The following is a 20,901-nucleotide window of genomic DNA, read 5'->3' as shown; positions in this document are numbered from 1 at the left end:
GAAGGACGTACCCAACTCTCTAAAATATGGATTGGACGCCATTCCCAAGGCCGGATTTAATATTTCATACTGAATTTTGTAAGAGAATTGCAAATTTAACGATTTAATCAAACAATATTTATTAATATTGTGATATTTTACTTAGTATATAAATTAATGTTATTATATTTAAATATGCAACAACATTTTGTTTAATTATCTATTAATACGGCTTTTCTCACGTTTTTGTCGGTGTCGGTACCGACTAGTTTCAGACCATTCGGAGGTCCTTCATCAGGGTAAGTGTGGTGGGTTTGCGATAATGAAGGACCTCCGAATGGTCCGAAACTAGTCGGTACCGACACCGACAAAAACGTGAGTAAAGCCGTATTAATAGATAATTGAATAATGACTCACGAAAGTTTAAATAATTTAACATTTAGTTTTGTGTTTCTTGTGACACTATCATTTGGTCACAAGATTTTCATAGTTTCTTCTTATTGCACTCTGGAAATTTGCTCAACAACAATCTTACTACCACCTACCTACTAACTACCATCACAAATTAAGAAAATATACTTATAAAGATTCTTTGTCGATGAAAGGAATGAAGTACTTATTAATCATCTTATCTACGTGTCCTTTTACGGACGAACCTACACGAGCTTATTCTTCTAAATTTGTATGCCATTCAAAAAACCTAACTTGTACAAAAAACAAGTCTCGCAACTCAGTTCTTGTACCTAAGCTCGGAAACTAACTGTAACAGATGTTATTATCAACAAAGAAAAAAATAAAGAATTTGGAATGATAAAATGGACATGAACTATTTAATAAAATAACACCCCCAAATGTTGACATCATCTGTACTAATAATTGTCCTGTAGGTACACTTTTCACAACCTTACTATTTATATCTCTTTTCACTGGCTTTTTTTTTTCAAACAGAAACATAAAATTAAGCAATACCGGGCTACTACATACGTGATCAAATTTCCAGAGATTACCAAAACTATTTCGTCTTGTAAACCACTTGCTACGTTTTTCGATTTTTGATAAATTGCCTGCTTACAGCTTTAATTAAATAGAATATATTCATCATATAAATCTTTGTAACCACCGGGATTCGAACCCGGGATATCTAGCTCAGTAGGCAGGGTCACTAACCACTGGACTATATGGGTAATATACTATATACTCGTAAGTAAAAGTAATCCATAAGCATCAGGGTGCGTAAAATATACATATTATATTCCTTTGAGTCGTACTTTTGATTCTTGCGTAACAGAATTGTTTGATAGAGCATTCTTCTACAGGCACAGGTAAATATTAACAACTAAAAACGGATATATACTAAGAGGTTTTCTTAGACGGTTACCTTCCCAAAACACATTAAGGTATTTAATTTCTTTTTAAAACTTATCTTACTACATCATATGCTTTATTTTTTACAGAAGAATAGATCGCAGCAATTCCTTAGTCGAAAACAGCAGCGGCGCTGGCCCTTTGAGTCCTGGAGGTGGTGCCACCATTAGCTCCCTCGGGGCCCTGCAGCCAGATCTCTACACGAAGCGGGAGGCTCCGCTCGTTATTGAACTCGAAGGCTCAGGTCCCTCTTTAGGAAGGATACATTTACGACTGAAGTACGATTTCGATCGATCGGATTTAGAAATTCATTTAATTGAAGGTAAGTAGTATTTCTATTATACTTCAACAATTCATTCATCATAATATTATGTAACTAATGAAATAGATATCATTATAATTATCAGTATAACATCTACGTAATCCAACTTTAAAAATAATGATAAAAATAGATGTACAGATATCGACTGAGTTGAGTGCAGAGTTCAGGAATGCGATAGTGATGTGAACTAATTATAATTGATGATCATAATGATGAGTGTGTCGATAAATTTAAACAATGCTTGAAGTACTCCATTTTACACTAGGTTAAAATTAAAACTCAAACTTTGTTCTGCCTTTCTTCAACACACGTCATGTCTAAAACATTTTTCGCCATTTCTCGTGCTTGGTGATGAATAATAACTCGTTTTTTTTAAAACGAAGCCTGATGATCACAACTTTAGTATTAAAGCGATAACACGATACGCGAAAACTATGGCACAGCCCTAAAAAGTAGGCGCGCGAGGCGAAGCGTGCGGACAGCGCGGCGGGGGAGATGCTCCTGTTTTTTATTCCAGACCCCGACTGTATTCAACTCGCGTGCTACCTGTGTAGGTGCTGTCTGAACTTAATTATTATAAGATATAAATTTCTCATGAAAAAATCAAAGTTGGGCCGTTTTTCTGTTTAACTGTAAATTTTAGGCCATTATCTATTTTATGAGGTTTCAAGCTCCGCCGATCTTTTTCTAGGTTGAGTCGCTCGAACCTGCTACAGTAGAATAGAGTTAAAGTGATGATTTACAAAAACTGACACAATATACCTGTTATTATGCTAAGGCGTCACTCGATATCTACCAGATGCTGGACGGTAGTAAATATACAGTATGGAAACAGCTTATATGAAATAAATGAAAATACAAGTCATGCTGGTCCGTAGAAGTATAGTAAAATTAATAATTAAATTAAAATCCCTAAATTATAAAAAAAAAATTCAAAGAAAGTAATTATCAAAATTGAATTAGAAAAAAGAAAACAGTCTGTTTAGACTACGTACTTTGACCCTGAGGAGCGACAACGTAGCACACGGCGGCGAATTGGCTGTTAGTTCTCTTCTCGTAAACAAGCTCTTAACAATAACATAATTATGAGCGAAGAAATGAAAATTTATTGAAACATTTCACTTGAACTTTAAGAAAGTTAAATTAATAAATACAACTTTAACTTTTTCAACAAAAACTTTAAACAATCGCGGGCGTAAAGCACTCGCTTGGACACTCCAGACATCGTACACATATTCCGAAAGTTCGCGTTAAACTGAATAACAAATTACAAATACTTAAATAAAATGGCGAAAATAAATAAAGGCGTAAATAGGGCATACCCCACAATTCTAGTTTATCGATACTTTATTTACCATTACTAACCAACAATCTAAACAAGGCATTAAAAACTAGTAGTTTTGTGTTATTAGTATGTTTTAATATTTTTAACAATTAATAAATTAATGAATGGATAAGCTTTGTAAGAAATAGTTTATTTTTGTAAGTTTAATACTTACGAAACCACTGTTTTCTGAGTGATTTTCTGAGCAGCGAACTAGTGGGAGGCTCCTTTGCACAGGATGCTTTTGATTGATTTTTGCCGTGAAGCAGTAATGTGTTAGCATTACTGTGTTTCGGTTTGAAGGGCGCTGTAGCTAGTGAAATTACTGGGCAAATGAGACCTAACATCTTATGTCTCAAGATGACGAGCGCAGTTGTAGTGCCGCTCAGAATTTTTGGGGTTTTTCAAGAATCCTGAGCGACACTTCATTGTAATGGGCAGGACGTATCCATTACCATCAGCTGTGCGTCCTGCTCGTCTCATCCCTTGTTTTGATCAAAAAAGTAAGTTGGTACGATTTTTAATAGGTTGCTTTCAAATTACAAACAAGTAATAAATTGTTATTGTTTAGTTCTTCCTTATTCACAACCATTATCTCTAAACTATAATTATAAAAATTATAATCTATAAAAATAAAAATTCTGACGCTGCTTAGTTTTATGTGATTTTATGCAACATAGATCCAAACTTGAAAATAAAAATTCAATCTTGTATTTGTGGTGCACATTGTGTAGACTAAATTGCCATCTATTTATTGACGTAATTTTTAATAATATCATCTATTTTATTTAAAAGGCCATCTGAGTAATATTAGCGGTAGCTATAGTTTTTCGACTTTGTAACTTTTCGATTTCCTTATATAGGTAACGCTCAAATTAGTTAGAATAATGAAATGAACACTTTACTGCATATAGTTAACTTATCTCACCTCAATCTGCTACCGTAGCCACCACGAGCGGGGCTAATATACGAAATATCTGTTATTTTGTAAATAAATATGAGTATTTATATATAAAGTAAACCATGAAACAGTAAGGATGAACCTAGAACGTATTTCAATACATATTCGATATTGTATAATATGCTTGTTAATATCACATCTTAATAGATAGATATAATTAATATTTTGGTTTTATAACTTTTTAATGGTCAATAATTAGGTCTGTTAACGAAAATATGTTCCTGAATAAAAACGGCAAAAAACTCTGCATTACATTGAGTTATTATGAAAAAGACAACGCTTAGCTTATAGCTTTGCATATTATAGGAATTTTAATAAAAAGGGCTATTCGACGATAGAATTCAGGTCAACCCTGCTTAAACCCGTCAATAAAATTGTCGAATTTAGCAAGTTCATCTATATTTTTTCTCTTTTTTGTCGCCTGATTTCAATAAGAAGAGATTCTCAATTCGTCTATATGTTTGTTTTTCTTGTTTGTTTGGTACACCATTACTCCGCCGATAGTCAAACGATCGTTATGTTTTGTTATATCACCTTTCTTATATTTTTATTATATTTTATGTCTTTCAATAAAAAAAGGCATAAAAAGGCATTTATTTTCTCAAAAGTGTTTCGAAGGAATTCTACAGTGAATTTTATTTTGATGTCATTTCTAATATACTAGGTACTACTACCGTCTCGGTAACAAATGGCGCTCTGAGAGAGAAATTAAATGAAATTAAATGTATACAAATGATTTAAGTTTTCTTTAGTGTTCATTCCGCCAATACTTGTTTTTAAAACAATTCGACACGTGTTTCGCCTCTACACGAGGCATCCTCAGGACGTGTTGGTTCGCCAAAATCTGGCACGAGACCAAAGTAAGTAATTTAATAATCCATTCAGTACCTATGTATAATGTTAACAAATTCCATGTCATAAAAGTAAATAATTTACATATATTATTATCAAATAGACTAGAGAAGAAGCGGCGCAAGAAACTCTCCCAGAATTCTTTTTTGCGCTCTTTTTAATGTAATATACAATATTGTACTGTCATTGCTATTTCTGTAAAATATTAATATGGTTAATTCTATTATATCCTCCGCTTCCAACCATATAAAATATGGTTGGAAGCGGAGGTAGTCCTTGAAACAGTTTTAAAAAGCATCAATTTGGAGAAAAAAAAGTCCTGTTAAGCTATTGCATAGCTTCTATCGCGGGCATTGAGCGTGGAGACCGAATCCAGAAATTCCGTAACGAAAATAACCTAACTCCCCACTTACTAGACTATATAGATATTTCGCCACCATTATTACGGTTGCTGTCTAACAGCGGTTATCATGTAAGCTTTTTGTGCAGAAGGTCCCAAGTTCGAGCCTATAGTACGTACGTCTTGATTTTTTTTAATTTCTTAATTTTTTTATCACGTTTTTTTAATTTTTATCATTATTTTCATTTCTCCAAATCCAAAGTTGGACGAGGTAGAGCATTTTATTCATCGAACTTTACTGGAGTACACTGAAGAAGGGTCGAAAATACTTGGTACAAATGGTAAAAAATTTCCACTTATTTTGCTATCGATATCGACATCAACTTCGCTGATAAAAAATCAGAGCGGTTGACAACTTTTCTTTCGAAAATATTGAATTAGAAAATGAATAATGATCCACAAGAATCCACAACAAAATATGGAACCACCATTGACGCGGTATTTTCCAGATACTTAGAAGATATCAAGTCTGAAACTTATGTTTCTTATTTCAGTTACCTATAGTTTCAATGATAAATATTCCTGAATAACCTACATGTATTGTAAGATAATAAAAATATTTTGATATAAATATTTTTTCTCATTTATTTAATAAAAGAAAAAAATTTGTTTTCTTATCGGTCACCACGCTCAAAAAGTGTAACTTAAATTAATATCAAAGAAAAAAAACAAAGGAAAAAAATACTGCATAAATAAAATAAATAAATAATTATAATTGCATAAGTTGATAAAAAATGCTATGCAATAGCTTTACCGCGACAGTCCCCGAGTGGCACACGTCTTTTTTTATAATCTCAAGAGTGGACATTTGATATATATACTAGCAGAGCCGGGTTTTTTTGTTCGGTTATGCTGAGAAAACTACTAAACCGATCGGAATAAAACTTATACAGTAAGATGCAGTGTGATTCTTAGAAAGTTTTTGTATATAATGATATGTTGGTGATGACATATCCGGAACATATATTTTTGGTTTTAGAAATACCTTTAAATTCGCAATACAATTCATCTACTGTGATGAACGGTTGTAATAGGTAATACCACAGAGTATGGAAAGATACTTACGTTTAAAATAATACAAAATTGCAAATGATACTTGAACATACTGTACATTTCTGTTAGCGTTTTTTTTTAATTATAATATCATTAATTATTTATGTTCCAGCTCACGACCTTGCAGGCTATGACGCCGGTGGATTCAACGACCCTTACGTGCGCGTTACCCTCATACCCGAAGTGGACACGAGGGTCCGACAGACCCCTGTGCACAGGAACGAGGCTAACCCGTTCTTTGATCAACACTTCAAGTTCCCAGTGTCCCATGACGAACTCAGCGATAAGACGTTGTTGCTTCAAGTTTTTGATTACGACAGGTAAAGTTTGCGACGAAATGTTTTGGAAAATATTTTTAAACTTTGACTCTTAGATAATTTATACGTCTCATATAGAACCCCTTGCTGCGAGACAATCGACGAAAATAGGCCAGGTTTATTACATAAGCGTTTACACATTACTGCTTCACGGCAGAAAAAGGCGCCGTTGTGGTACCCATAATCTAGCCGGCATCCTGTGCCAAGGAGTCTCCAACTAGTAAATGCCTTAAGTCGCCTCTAAATACACCTTTGGGTCTGGGACTTCACTATTCTTTTCATGACCCGTGGAAGCACAGGGCAATTACATAAAGACACGCCTGCCTTAAGGTCCGGGTAATGGTTATGGTTGCTAAAGCGGGTTAATACAGTATTGGTTTGTATTGCTCTGGGTGGTGGCAACACTGTTGTACTTCCATCTAGTGTGGCCAGAGGGCATAGACTGCGGTGATTACTGTTGAAAATGTAATTCTCCTTTAATCCTTAAAGTGATGGATCAAACTAATACGCAAACTTTTATAACCTTTATTTAAATTGGCTTAAACTGCTTATATTATGCACTTTTGAATCATTGGAACATACTTTCTAAAAATTTTAGTGCAATAATTCTAGTATTTACTAGGTCTAGTCAATATTGAAGACTTTTGATGGTTCATTTATTAATCGTCACTAAAAACCAACTACTTTTACAGCAATTTCGGGTACTTTAAAAAATAATGTGGAGTATTGACACCCATTTTCAGAAGGAAGTAATTTTTATACCGGAATAGCAATCTGGAAGAATTATGGCACAAGAGAAGCTTTACAATATATAAAGTAAAGTTAGCATTCATTTATAACACAACACATAAAATATATACATAGTAAATTAACAAAAAAAATATGATGTTATGTTATGATGTTAAAAATATGATGCACCCACTCAGCATTTTTGGAATTGAAATAGGATCACCCCAATTCCAACAATGATTTTCAGTAGGTTCCTACCAAGTCGACCTGTTGACAGCAGCCGTAGACAATACGGTTCCTTTTGTTATAGATCCTAAAAATGACCATTATAAAAATAGTAGAAAAAGAGAAAAAAAATAAAAAGTTTGAGTTTTAGTTGGAGTTTTAAAAGATTTATTTTATTTTATGAAATAGTACATACTATTATGAGTTTTTCTAATAGTAAAGATTTGAGTTCGTTTTTGAAAGAGAAGAAACTTGTTTGATAATAGGGGGCGGCAAATCATTCCAGCATTAAGAGGCGCTGATAACTTTCATTTGAGTCCAACAGTCACTTAAGCCTTTTATATAGTTAGTAGTTTAATAATGGTATTCTATATTTTACCACGCTAAAAAGTAACGAGGCAAAAAACACCAGTGGGAGTCTCTTTTGCACAAGATGCCGGCTAGATTATGGCTACCGCAACGGCGCCTATTTCTGCCGTGAAGCAGTAATATGTAAATATTACTGTGTTTCAGTCTGAAGGGCGCCGTAGCTAGTAAAATTACTGGGCAAATGAGACTTAACATCTTATGTCTCAAGGTAACGAGTGCAATTGTAGTGTCGTTCAGAATTTTTGGATTTTTCGAGAATCCTGAGCGGCACTACATTGTAATGGGCAGGGCGTATCAGTTACTATCAGCTGATAACGTCCTGATCGTCTCGTCCCTTATTATCATAAAAAAAGGCAAAATGTAATTGCCTACGAAACTCCATCTTCATTATGTTATTGGTGTTCAAAAAGGGTGTTACGTGTGCACGGTAAGGAATATCATAGCAAAATCCTGTGCAAGCATTTTGTACCCTTTGTATAAGTTTTTTTGAAGGCACCAACAACCTAGGCCCAATCACAGTATTTGAGTAGTTCAATTTAGGGAGAATCAGTGAATCACTTATTTCTTTGCGAACGCAAACGCTTAGCAAATTTCTGATGCGATAAAGTAACTTTAACCTATAATAACTATTTTTGGTTACACCGAAAATATACTTTTTAAACACAAGGTTTGTCTCTCTAGACTTGATATGTACTCCATTTATAAAAAAAATGGATTCGTTGTCTGATATTATGTTAATTTGATGAATACTTCCTAATATCATATATTTTGTTTTGTTTTTGAGTTTAATTCATGATAGTTATTTTTTGATCATATAGAAATGCTATTTAGGTCTTCATAATATATACCTAAATAACACTGAAAATGTTTAAAAAATGAAAAACGGCTTAATGTAGAAAGTTGTCAATACTTTTATTGTTTTTCGAAGTAATCTCCGTCACTCTCTTATCTTCCTCTATCATGCGTCGCACAGCACTGATGTTATCTTCAGTAGTCACTGTTAAAGGACGTCCCTCACGCGGATGATCACTGAGATTGCCACGACCACGTTTATCTCGCTAAACCAATTGTTAATAGTGGCACGAGATGGGGCTTCATTATGAAATGCTAATAGCAGCCTATCATAGCTTTGTTGTTGAGTAAGCCCACAACGAAAGTCATAATAAATCATTGACCGAACATTGTCTCGCGTTGGGTTTCACGTGTAACAATAGTTATTTATGCAACTGTTGTGTAATAAGGGGTATTAAAACACGAATGTGGGTTTATCGCACGAGGCGAAGCCGAGTGTGATAATAGTATCACATGAGTGTTTTAATACCTGATTATCAACAGTTGCATACAAGACTTTATCTACACCCCGCATATGAATCCTTTAAGGCGAGGTTTTCCCAACATTTTAGGTAAAAATTGCGCGAACGTTAGATTCGATAGGTACGCATGGACACGGGTGTCGGGCATGGCTGAGAACGAGCCGAGCGATACGGGTCAACGACCGCCGACCCAGAAGGACCGCGTAATATTTTTTAAAACTTACTCACAGCACAACTGCTAGAGTACGGAATTACTGTGATAATAGTTTTTATGCATTTTTGAAGTAAATCTTTTTTATCGACGTATGAGAGAAATGTTATATTATGCGCAAAATTATAATTACAACATTATGGATATTTATATATTCTCAATATATCTCGGATATTATATATATATATATTCTCGAAGGTGCAGAGAACTAATTTGGGATCATTTTTGAAATCCAAGATGGCCGCCGCGCAAAATTATGATTTCAACAATATGGGTATTGTATCCGAGTTTCTCGAGGGTGCAGACAACGAATTCGGGATCATTTTTGAAATCCAAGTTGGCCGCTGCGCAAAAATATGATTTCAACAATATGGGTATCGTATCCAAGGTTCTCGAGGATGCAGAGAACGAAATCATAATTATGAGCGGCGGCCATCTTTGAATTCAAAAATAATCACACAATCGTTCTCTGCACCCTCGAGAACCTCGGACACGATATCCATATTGCTGAAATCATAATTTTGTGCGGCGGCCATCTTGGATTTCAAATATGATCACACAATCGTTCTCTGCACCCTCGAGAACCTCGGACACGATATCCATATTGCTGAAGTCATAATTTTTTGCGGCGGTCATCTTGGATTTATCTAACTTTCCTAAATTACATATATACAAAAATCCCGCGTGGCATAATATTCAAAATAATATTACGTAAATTTTATTTTAGTACTTTCCGACTTACATTTACCTATATATTTCAACAAATAAGCCGTCGCATCATCATTATATTTTTACTATGATTTCCGCTTTGTACTTGTTTGCTAAAATCTTACGTAATGTGAGCCCGAGAGACACGAACACAGTTCTTGACAGTGGTCACGGGCGTACTGCTGGCTTGAGCAAGCATGCAACCAAGGCGTCGCGTTTGGTTTATTATGAAAAAAATTAATATGAAATAATTCATTAAGCGTATTGATAAATCCCACAGTGAAAACTTATAAATACTAATAAACTATCGAATAAAATAAGTTTTGTGTTTATAGCCATCATAGTTTTATAATAATATAAACAATTTAAATAAAAAAGACTATTTTTCAAAAAATAAATCTATCGAGATTTTTTTCCGTAATTGTGTTTTCGAAACAGCGATATTTTAGATAAAGAAATGAAGATAAACGTGTCAAAAAATTGGAACCGTAGTATTTGTGGAAGTATTTTAAGTAGATTTTTAAAAATGTTACTTTTTAGGACTATAACGCCTTAAAAGATTCTGAAACAGGTTTCAGCCGTCCTAGTAGTAACCGTATATAATAAAAGTTTTTATCTACACCCATGCTTTAAATCCTCTATTTAAGATTATGAAACAGTTAGCTTATTGCCAACATTAAAACACCCAATGTTCTAATAACCATTACATCATCCAAAAGAGTGTTGTAATGTTGTACTGAATTACATAACAACACTCCTATGTTTTTTTTATCCCTTCATGCGCATAGAGTTTCAATAGACATCCACATTCTTATTGCTCGATGCGTGGTTGGTATCTGTATGAATTTCAAAAAAAGAACATTTTCGTTTACGCGCGCTCCACACTACCAGAACGTCGCGCGCCGTAAAAAAAGTGGGTTATTCGAATCCCCGCCATTTTTCTTCGATACTTTTATTGTTTTGTTACAAAAAATTAGCGATTCATTTTAAACGCTGCAAAAGAACATTATATTCGAGTGAATTTTAATTATTGCACTATACAAAATTTAAATTACTGCTAAAATAAATAATTGTTTAATTAAAACTTACTTTATTTGTATATAATCAGTAATGGATGATATTAGGTTACTTCTAGGACTAACTGTTTCAGGATCTTTTAGAGGATTCATATTTTGGGTGTACATAAAGTCTTGTATGCAACTGTTGATAATTAGGTATTAAAACAGTTGTTACACAACAGTTGCATAAATAACTATAAATTTGCCGCCAATTCACTAAAACAAATGAAAGCAATATACTACATTAGGTTACCAAAGAATTCTAAAATTGAAATTCAAAATAGTTTTCATTAGCAATGTTTCTAACTGGTCAGTTTTTAACTTTTTCAGTATTACCCACGTATATTTTTTCACTTTGTTTGTAAAATGTGCGTGCATAAAAAAAAGGAAACATTTGGATCATTAGGAATAATCTATGCATTAATAGCAATTGGTTTATTGGGATTCATTATTTTGAGATCATCATATATTTACTGTAGGAATAGAAGCATTACCATAAAATATTCCTCTTTTAAATTTAATTATTAAGAGGAATTAAAGAACCTTAACCCTTACGAAAGAACTTGTCCGTAAGTAGTCTTTTAATAATTTTATTTTTTTAAACTTTATAATTGAAAGTTTTTTACGTTTAGCCTTCCAGTCTATCTTTATTTGATGATTTAAATAATTTTAAACACCTGCGTTTTCTCATAAAAAAAATTTGAAAATCGCTATCTAGAAGTATAATTTTTTATGATTATTTTAGTGTGTATTGGATGAATTTATTGTTTTACTATAAAATAACATTTACTCGATTTTTTTTCATTAACATTAATGGTTTTATTTTATTTTAAAATAAATAAACATTATTTTTGCAAGTATCGCCTTTGTACATTCTAGCAATAAAGATACGTAGTATCTCTCAGTAGTCTGAGCAGTACACTATAGGTACATACACATATTTTTATTTTTTATTTTTGGAATTAAAAAATAAAAATATGTTGACACTTGAAAGGTAAAGCTTTGGACACACTTTGGAGCTTTATCTTTGAAGTGTCAGTCAAATGTCAAATTGAGATTAGGTCTCTCTTACAGTCGTAGATGTATTATGAACACTCTTCTATCTACGCTGTTTGCTTGACAGTTGAAGGCAGTTAACATAAACATTATGTTGACATAAGGCTAGTATTAAGACTATATATTTTTGTTTGTAATGTTGCTGTTATAAAAAAAACGTTGATATTTAATTTAACAAAAACCCAGGTGTTTAAAATGATTGCCGTAGCTTTTTATACTACTTAATTTAATGTTTCATAGGACATCACAGTTTGGTTTTGCTTAGTGACCAGAAAAAAAGAACCACAATCCATACAATACGGGACATGTATTTTGTCAAATGCTATATCAATCAATCGGATGATGGAAACCATAAGATAAAGGTGACACTAACTGACTTAATGTAGATAATACGCTTACGGTTTTACACATCTTCCGAGCCATTCCTATGAACCCGCGTCCTCTCTTAAGACAAAATGGACGTAAATAGACATAATTATATTGTATGAATGAAAAATTAAAACTTCTATACTGTTTCGTACAGGTTTTCACGAAATGAAGTAATGGGTTCAGCAAGAGTGCCATTGTCTAAAGTGGAAGTAGCAGGTGGAGCCGAAGTGTGGGCAGAACTATCTCGAGAGCGACGGCCGCCAGAAGAGCTGCAAGAGCTGTTGCTGTCTCTGTCTTACCTGCCGTCAGCTGAACGTCTCACCGTCGTGGTCTTGAAGGCACGGAATCTTCTGCCGCCGCAAGAAGGGAAAGATGCTCTAGGTTGGTATGATAATAATAAGCCTTGAATTGATCCAACAATCTTCGAATACATAATATTATAATCTTAAGACTACGCGTATTATATAAAAGTTAAGTTATTGGAACCCCACTCTGGGTATAGAACTCCTCCAGCTTCCTCCATGTATCCCTCTTCTTTGCTTTTGCTCTCCATTCTTTTCCTGCCATTACTATTATTGGGCGGCCTCTTTTTTTTGGCAGATGGTCCTTCCCAAATTGTCGTTTTAACCGTCCATCTTTTGTCCATGAATCTCGCCACATGACCTGCTCATCGCCACTTTTTTGTTGAGCATCTATCAATTTTGTCCTTTTCCATCGCTAGTTTTGTTTTTATTTTTGTATTGCATGTCCACATGTTTGTTTGACAGCCGTGTGTGAGAGAGAGTATAATGCACTTCTTACTAGGTTGGTATACGCTTTCCTAAGTAGAGAATATTATTATTATTAGTTACCATTGACCGTATACCGGCTAGATGAATAGTAGTCAACCTGAGAGCTACCAACATTTACGTACCATGTGTCACTCGAATGAGAGGTCACGGGTTCGAGTCCCGCATCGTTCATAAATATTGGTAACTAATTGAATTAATCCCAGAAGTGAGGGATATCGCTTTGAAAATAACCAAATTGATTTTTATGAAAAAGGAGGACAACCGAGTCTATGGGTCACTTGGTGTTAAGTGATCACCGCCGTCCACATACTCATGCAACACCAGAGGAATCACCGCGCAAGGAAGCTCATCCCACAGCTTTGTTGCGCGTGGAAGAAAGTTCCTTGAAAACAGCACTGTGGTGGAGCGCCAGCTGCCACACATCCAGGTGGTGGGGATGATTTAAAGTTTGTTTGAATAGTATTATAGTAGTGTGCGAATATTTTTTGTGTTGAGGTTTGAAGACTGCCGGAGCTACTAACGCTGTTTTGTATTTATTTTCCCAAACATGCATGAAAATTTGAGAATTATTTTGACAACCTTCTTCGAGATAAATCGAAAATGCTGTACTGTAAATACATGCAAGCAGCGGCCGGCAAAAGTTAGTTGTATTAATAAATTACAGAGTAAACTCCTATCTGTCGTGTAGAAATGGAACGATCTTTTACTGAAAAACAAGGCGACCAAGAAGGTAACTTATCAAAGATTTTATTTAAAATTGAAACTGGCAAACAGCAACGCAACTTTTCAAATTTAAGAGGCGGCAAGAGCCGGTTAGTTTAATTTACGCGCATTATTTGAGAAAAGTACTTTAATAATATATGATGGACTTCGTTTCCACGTCTGTCCATCAAAGCCTCATTTGCTGGCTGCTGCTGTAATGTTATTCTAAAACAAACGTAGGTATACAATACGGTGTAGATACTATTATATACTTGAGGTTTTATCTTGATAAGGTATCGCATACGATTGCTACGAGTATGTTAAACAACATTAAAACAAACAGTGATATTCGTTTTTGAGAGGTGTAGGGGACTCGTATCTAAGTAAACTTTTTATGATTAAATAAGGGGTCCGAGGGTAAGAGGTAGGTACCTACCATCATGTGAACTGTAATATATAATGTGAACTATGGTTCTATGAATACTTAATAATTATTATACAGTGTGGCGCTACTTACTAAACCATGATCATAAAAAAAAAACGCAAAAATAAAAATACATAATAAACCAATTTAGCTTAACATCATTTCGGAACATGTAAGTAATCTAGTAGCCGCGAGCTATCGTAGGCACTGACACCAACATCTTCCACGCCGTGCCGTAGCCGTCAGAACTCGTAGGTGAATAGCGTTCACGTATGATTAAAAATTTGTTATCGAAATGTATAATTTCTTTGTTTGAAAATTTCAAATTTTCAATTATTTACCTACTTTATATATTTAAATAAATATTTTTTCTTATGATTAAGGTTAAGTAGTTCAACCCGTGCGTTCATTTAATGTCACCAATGTAAGACATTTTTGTTTTCGTTTAAAATTATAGTCGTATTCAAAATACTAGGCGAGCTAATGCCAAACAGTAACAGTAACAAAAGATTATCTTGTATCTCCGTTAGAGATGTTTTTTACTTTTTTTCCGCTTAATTTGTTTTTATTCGCACTTTGTTTGTCTATACGGTAGTAAATTTTAAGTCCATGGTAGAAACCTGAAAACCAGTTAACCATAGGTACTTAAGTGAGGTAGCTCATTGTCGCTCAAAGGGAAATGGAAAAGGCTCGGAGTTTCCTTGCGAGATTGAACCAGATATAAGGAGATCCGCAGGAGAACCAAAGTCACCGACATATCCACGACCACGTTCCAGAAGAGGTAGTGTTGGTAGTCCCCCCACAAGATGAACCGACGATCTCGTCAAGATCGCCGGAATACGTTGGATGAGGGCAGCGAAGGACCGATCGAGATCGTCATGGCGATATTTTAGGAAGGCCTTTGTTCAGCAGAGGACGTCTTCCGGCTGAAATGATGATGATGATAGGTACTTCAATAGTACAAATATCATAACTTACGACTTAGCCCTTGTCAAATCAATTAAATTATTGTTAGTTTGTTGTTATTTTATCTTACAGATGTCTGCGTTAAGGTGTATCTGCTCGTGAATGGGAAACGTGTGAAGAAAAAGAAAACAAATAGAAAGGAGATCAGTAATCCAGTGTGGAACGAGGCTCTGTCCTTCAGCCTACCGTCTGCTAACTTACACGAGGCTTCGGTCGAGGTACATCACTAATTAGTACTTCATTTGAATAACGCGAGTGTTAATCATTTCAATAAAACACTTTTTAAAGGATTAAAATTAATTTTAATAGGATTTTTTTTAAATGTTGAAGGAAAGGAATATGTTTTTTTTTTTCGAAATCGTCTCTTTTACCCTCACCTCTTCGGAAGTGGTGGTAGACATAGGTATAACTTTTATATTACAACTAGATTTAGAAAATTAAAAAAAATACTTTTTTAGGATTAAAACGCGTGTGATTGTATCTGTGTTTTATATTAGTTTACCACGTTTTTAGGGACTGCGTGCTCTGAAAATATCACAAAAAGTCGCCTTAGATAAAATAATACTAAAAACGTAACTTTAACGCAAAATCTAATGTTAAATCACAGTTAAAATTACACGCGTTTTATTCCCTTAAAAAAGTTGTTTATTGAAATATGTAGGTAACACTCGCGTTAATCAAAGAGAATACATTAAGCAAATTAAAACGAATTATTATAATAGTAATATCTACGACATGAAGTAAATTGCACTTAAGTATATTATGTAGACCCAGTTTTATTTTTCTTCTCAAAAATTGTGTGTCGCTGAAATACCGGATTTATGTTAAAACATATCGCTAAAGCCCAATTTGTTATAAATAATGGCGATCTTCCGTAGGTACTATATATAACTGTATTGTCTACAGATTTGTGTGGTGACGGGCGGTAGTAACAATCTGGTGGTAGGATGGTGCTGCGTGGGAGCTGCAGAACCGGCCGCCGAAGGTCGCCACTGGGCTCAGATGTCCCAAGAAACGCGCAAAGCTGTCGCCATGTGGCACACCCTTAGATAAACCATCGTTAACTATCATCAAAAATTTCTAAGTCAAGATCAAATTAAACAATAACCTTCCTTCCAACCGCGCTGTAGTTCTATTTTTCAAGTACCAAAATGGTCGGCAGTTGCAATTGACGTACAATTAACAAATACTCCCAATCGTCTATTAAAGGGTCGTCAAAAAATGGTCAAACGGCATTACAATGGCCTACAAATTAATTTATACTTACAGATAATATTTAAACATTAATTTAAATTAACACCTTATTTTGTGGTAGTTATGTTCAAAGTTTACGAAATCACGCGCGAGACGGACGCGAACATGATGCAAGAACATTTTGTTTCAGCGGTTGAAATGTAATTATTTAGCAAAATGATTAAAAATGTCAAGTTAATTACATAATTTATCGTTGCGTGGCGTTGTATTCAAAGCGCAGTCGAAACACAACTGAACGAAAAGTTGTAGGCAGAGTTTTGCTTCAGACATTTTTTGAGCGTGATTGTGAGTCTAGTTGTTTATTATAGGGGAAGTTGAAACAATTTTCACATTTATCAAATATTTGATAAATGTGAAGTTGTAACTCAACTTGTTTCAACCTCATACCGAGGTAAGATGAAGCAGAGGTCGAAGAGAGTTGAAACATATGATTTTTAAAAAAGTATTAAAGACTGTAAATTGAAAGTGGTGATATAATTTGGTGGTATTTATTAAAATTAAACTTTTCAAGTACGAAACACACTTTGTTCAGTTTGTAACTCGACGAAGTGATTCAAAAGCGATGCTACCAACTCGATAACTGTTCTCAGAAATCGGTACAGTTTCAAATCACCTTTGTTTCATATCTCCTCGGTTACTCCCCTACGTCAATGGCGGTTGCAGAGATATTGACACTTGTTGAAACGTCAGTTGAACTGTTTACTAGATTCTTTCATTCGCTATATTTTCTTGGTACCAACCCTATCATACGCTATTTTATTCTTGGTAAACTGGGCTATTTTAGCAGTATTCTCTAATCAACGTGAAATATACATACGCACAGATCCATCTTTCACTAAACCTGTGAAATTTTTCTCCATAAACTGGTGCAACCAATTTTATTTATACTTTAAAATGTATGTTTGGAAATTCCTCTTCGACGACTCCGCAACGTCTAATGCAAATGGGCTGTTTGGTGGACAAACACGTGGAGATAACTCTTGAAATTTCATTATTTTATTGCCAACGGTCATTGTTCCATTCCTCTCAGTAAATATAAGATCAGTCGAAGTGACAATTGTTAATATTTTAAATAAAGTTTTTAATATGATCCGCCATGAGTTGGGGGAACAACCTACCAAGAAAATGCCCACATATAAATACGTCAATATGATACAATCATAAACTAGCTTATAACATTTAAAGTTCGCTCTAGAATAAATCAGATTTAAATAAGAAAGATGTACGCTCTTCATATAATAGTATTGATTTAATGTGTTTCTTTTCAAGATGCTATGTTGTAGAGTCTAGACTTTTCCCGAATCCGGACTATAATCAAAGTTCTTTATCAGAATGTATCTACTGTTGTTCAGTACCATTTAGGGGCGGATTTATATGAGGACTAATAAAGCTTTGTGGATATAAAGGGCCTCAAATGCCATTAAATTGTACAAATTAAGAAAAATATGTACAGAAAACCACCAATTGATTTACGCATATATTTTGCAACCATATGTACCCTACTAACTGCTGGGCATTTACTTGTCTGAGTCATACATATAAGTAAGTAAGTAGGTAGTATCTACTACCCTAGGGCCCTACAAACCAGGGTATTGGTCCACCCCTGGTACCATCCAAAATTTATAAGGTCATATTTCAGGTGATATATTATCATGTAGTAGTTGTATCAGGCTATTAATGTCTCTTTGTAGTTCAAGTGTTTGAAGAATATTGCAATAGTTATAAGCCTGTGTGTATCCTTCTTAAATCCTGACTGTGGGTAATTAATGTTGTTGTAATAATATTATTGAATTACTAAATGTTTATGAATGGGCTAGTATCGAGAGATGATAATACCATCAGTCATAAAAACTTAAAAATAGCATGTCCATTTTATCATAGGTTAACTAATACGGTTCCACGCGCACCTGTCTAGTGGATTGAATTATTGTGAACTGTTTCTACGATGTCTCCTGGTGATAATGTCATGAGATCTTCCAAAGATAACGCGAACTCCTGAGGGACATTCCAAGTAGGTTATTCGTCCGAAAAGCGGCATGCTTCGTAAGCTCGAAAGGTAACTGAACTAAACCTTATAGAAAAGCTTACGCGTCTAAGCAGTGAAAGACAAAAAATAATAGATTCATATCTAATGATAAGAATTTTTGTCTTTCACTGCTATTCAGGACATAACCTAAAAGGCGGTCTCTTTTGTGTAGGTACTTATAATATGTATGTTTATGAATGAAGTTAATTCCAAACTTTAGATGTTAATAAAAAATTATAAATGTGCTCACAATTCGTTAATTTAATAATGAGTTAAATGGGACTTTTAAAAACATGTTTATGATAGACGTCTGAACTAGGTATTTGGTACCTACCTAATATATGTATTATGATTTTTAATGATTTAAATATTAAGACAGAGCTTTTATGACACCAATTAAATCTTATGAAGTTATAGATTTCTATGAGAGTTTATTGTTAAAATGGGTTTAAAACACATATTTTTCAAGTAGAAGATTCTAGATGTACCCTCTACCCACAGTCGCTGTCTTGTCACAACGTGTACCTTATTGTGTCTAGTTATTATGTGATCTCTTTACTTTTTAAGATTTCTATAAATATATCGAATTTGATTCCAAATTATACGTATTTTTGTCTAAATGTGTATCAATGTGAATGAATATTTTCTTGGTATTTTCTTTTACAATGTCTGAATAAAGTATCTTGTAAGACTGCTTGTTTTATTTGCACCGTAAAATTAGATGAGGGACTCACGGACGAGAAAAAAAAATAAGGACTCCGTGTCACCTTACATAACAGTAAGGCACCAAAACAAGCCGGTAAACGTGTAAATAGATAACCCCACGCACACACACTAATACAAATCGATTGGCCGCCATTATGAGATTGGCCATCGTCTGTGACAGATGAGTTTGCGTCGCAATAAAATATTTTAAAAATGCCGTCGTGTTTGTGAAAAACTGATATACCCCGTAACCGCACACACACTAGCATAAAGGTGCTTCACTTGCTATTATCACGGCGTGTGTCCTTCTTTTTTTACTAGTCCGTGGAGGTACTTAGTCTTTTGGTTTTTTTGTCTCGTAAATTAATTTAGTTTAATAAAATATTTATTAGGGACACTAGATATAAATAAAAGCCTTCAAAATGTTGTGTCGCGTGAAAAAGACTAAGAGTCCGGGAGAGTTTAGCAGGTGGGAGACAATAGCCACTGCTCATAGAATTTTTGTGGAACTGGATATTACCACACTTCTTAGACTCCATACACGCCCATTTCACTCACGCGGCGCCTTTGCTATCGGCTGTTTGATTTAGGAGTGAGCTGAGAGAGCTATTTCTGCTTCTTACATGTGAATAGACTCGAGCATGTCATTTATATACACCGTAACTGTAGTTATCCTAGTTACATTTATGGCAGACAGCTTTTACTTAAGTTTCAAAGTTTTTTATAAAAATGTACTAAATGACAGTTTGGCATGGGGTGGGAGGTATTACCCTGCTGTCGGGAGGAGACTTTATCCAGGGTAATCTCTACCGTTCTCCCGCACTAATATTTTTTTCTTCCTACAACTGCACACGGAATGATTGGTTCAGAGGCAAGAAACTCTGAACTAAGTTTAACAAACCCAGAACCAGCTTATCTAGATCAACCAGGTTTAATAGAAAAAAAAGTTTCTGATTTCTTCGAAAACCTCAAAGAATTTCAAGTTGTCAAATACGCAAAATTAATTATAATAAATAAAATACTAGATATAATTCAGTCATTAATGGATGGATGGTAAAAACCCAAAATGATATGTTAAGATCTACAATATACCCATTTATAAGTACAATAATTTCGCAGGCTTTAGGCCGACATCTTTACAGATGAAGGTTTTTAAGCTCCGCGGTAACAGACCGAGAAATGAGTAGTGAACTTCAAGAGGTAGATTTTTCTTCAATTGCTTTGCCCTCAGGAGCTGCAGAACTAGTTCCAGATGAGACCTAGATCGAATTATCTTCATCATCTACTGTAAAACGTCAGTGAGAGTCTTCAACATCAGCATCAAGTATCAACATTCATAAATGAAACTGCGGCGCCTAGAGCCAATTCACCATAAATTTTGACGCAGGAGTCGGAGCAATAACTATACTACTTCTCAAGATC

The 20,901-nt window shown here is 34.4% G+C and overlaps 1 protein-coding gene across 3 annotated transcripts in view; it reads left to right on the top strand.

Moving 5' to 3' along the window:
- LOC126974633 (synaptotagmin-5-like) overlaps positions 1 to 19,465 on the top strand; it is a 69,522-nt gene extending 50,057 nt beyond the window's left edge. For all 3 annotated transcript variants that reach the window (XM_050822144.1, XM_050822145.1, XM_050822146.1), the window contains 5 exons: positions 1,434 to 1,666; positions 6,369 to 6,576; positions 12,766 to 12,992; positions 15,567 to 15,712; positions 16,401 to 19,465. In XM_050822144.1, the coding sequence (XP_050678101.1) occupies positions 1,434 to 1,666; positions 6,369 to 6,576; positions 12,766 to 12,992; positions 15,567 to 15,712; positions 16,401 to 16,547 (961 nt within the window). In that variant the 3' untranslated portion in view covers positions 16,548 to 19,465. The remainder of the gene's footprint in view (positions 1 to 1,433; positions 1,667 to 6,368; positions 6,577 to 12,765; positions 12,993 to 15,566; positions 15,713 to 16,400) is intronic.
- The last annotated feature ends 1,436 nt before the right edge of the window (positions 19,466 to 20,901 follow it).

Source organism: Leptidea sinapis, chromosome 33 (genome assembly GCF_905404315.1).
Source record: "Leptidea sinapis chromosome 33, ilLepSina1.1, whole genome shotgun sequence".
NCBI lineage: Eukaryota > Metazoa > Arthropoda > Insecta > Lepidoptera > Pieridae > Leptidea > Leptidea sinapis.
Note: the sequence above shows the minus strand (reverse complement) of the source record. Positions and strands in the feature narration are given on the sequence as shown.